The sequence below is a fragment of the Pipistrellus hanaki genome (assembly GCF_964339955.1).
Source record: "Pipistrellus hanaki genome assembly, chromosome: 9".
Taxonomy (NCBI): domain Eukaryota; kingdom Metazoa; phylum Chordata; class Mammalia; order Chiroptera; family Vespertilionidae; genus Pipistrellus; species Pipistrellus hanaki.
Window position 1 is genome coordinate 47844493 of NC_140511.1, and position 1763 is coordinate 47846255.

Sequence of the window (1763 nt, forward strand, 5' to 3'; positions counted from 1 at the left end):
AGTGCACTACTAGTATTCAGGAACCGTTCCTCACACAACGCTTTTAAGAGTTTCTCATGGCTGAGACTCCGGCGAAGGGTGTGAGAAGGGCAAGGTGAGGGGGAGAGAGAATCCTGGGACTCCTGCTCCTGTAAGTGCCTAAAGAAGCATCTTCTCAATCTACAGATGATGTTTAGTACACGGGGAACCCAGGCAAGAAATATCCAGCACAGGTTAATCCGAGCTATTACCTGCCCACCCAGAAATTACATTTAGGGAAAACTACTACTGCATGATGCTATGAAACCCCATTTTGTGATATTATTTATTTCTATTTAGAACCACTGAGTCAAATGATTCTAAAAATGGGGTCCGTGTGGCGGCTGGCGGTGGCTATGACGGCGGAACCTTTCCCAGGGCTGTTCTGGGCCTCGGCCTGATCCGGGTGCAGGAGAGACTGCAGGTAATGAATGTACTTGATCGCAGCTCGGAGGGTTTCCACTTTGCTGAGCCGCTTCTCCAGGTACTCCTCCGGCAGGTGGTGTCGGAGCTGGGCGTAGCCTTCGTTGACACACTTCACACGCTGCCTTTCCCGTTCGTTCCGTTTCCGGATAAAGGAGGGCCCGTAGGAGAAGTCGCACCTCCTGTAATTTGGATAAGGCACTGGGAAGGAGAAGGGGCAGGGCTCGCTGTAATTTTCCAGGACCAGTGAGTCACTGGAAAAGGGCAGCAATGGCAAGTCTTCAAAGTAAGGAGATGGCACCGGGGCCTCGGGGTACAAGTGGAGAGTGACCATGGGGTCCAGATAGAAGGACCTGCTCAGCAGCAGGTGGGCAGAATCAGAGAGGACAGGCACTTTTTCTGGCAGATTAGAGTAGCTTCTATTGTCCATCATTTCTTTGTTAACCTGGAAACATAACCAAGTTTAGAAATTTGGGAAAATCCAAGAAGAGAAAGTATCATCAATTTCGTCAGAGATCGTTTCACTTTGCTTTTGCTTTGATGTACTAGTATAGTTTTTGAGCTCATTCTGAAAACTAGATGGGGTTACAATATTCTGTGGTAGTAAGAAGGAAGATTTTAAAATATATATATATATATATATATATATATATATATATATATATATATTGATTTTAGAAAGGGAGAGTTAGAAACATCAATGATAAGAGAGAAACATTGAATGGCTGCACGCTCCACATTGGGGATTGAGCCCCTGACTGGAATTGAACCCGGGATCCTTCAGTCCACAGGCCGAAGCTCTATCCACCAAGACAAACCAGCTAGAGCAAGAGGGAGGATTTTTGATGCTGCACAGAAACAGCATGAAATAATACTGATTCACCTGGTGAGAAAATTATGGCCTTTCAATTCTCTTCCAGTTCCAATGATTACATAGATAGTTAGTCCCAGAAGGCTTTCTGATCCTCCTCAGATGGAAGCCTTCAACAAGCCGTTCTAGCTAGACTCTAATAATATTTAACTCTTCATGTTATTTATTGTGAATTGTACTGATTTCACATTTATAGTATGATACCAATTTTAAAAATAAAATCTACTTGAGTAAAAAAATGTGAATTGGTTTGAAGAAAAATAGTAAATACCCATACAGGTATTTGTGAAGGTGTATGCAAATAACTGGCGTTTGGGAAACACTGAAATACCACAATATTTAAAATACACGTTGGAGAAATTACAAACTAGTTAATGATCATGCCACCTCACAGCATAGCCTTTCTAATTAATACCTGATGTGCTAGAGGCAAATCTGAAAATAAAAAAAG

The 1763-nt window shown here is 42.8% G+C and overlaps 1 protein-coding gene across 1 annotated transcript; it reads right to left on the bottom strand.

Annotated features, from left to right (window-relative positions):
• Positions 1-328: 328 nt before the first annotated feature.
• ASCL3 (achaete-scute family bHLH transcription factor 3) lies at positions 329-874 on the bottom strand (the record flags this gene model as incomplete). The annotated part of the gene is made up of 1 exon (XM_084893497.1): positions 329-874. One exon carries the CDS (start codon positions 872-874, stop codon positions 329-331), a length of 546 nt encoding a protein of 181 aa, XP_084749623.1.
• Between the last annotated feature and the right edge of the window lie 889 nt (positions 875-1763).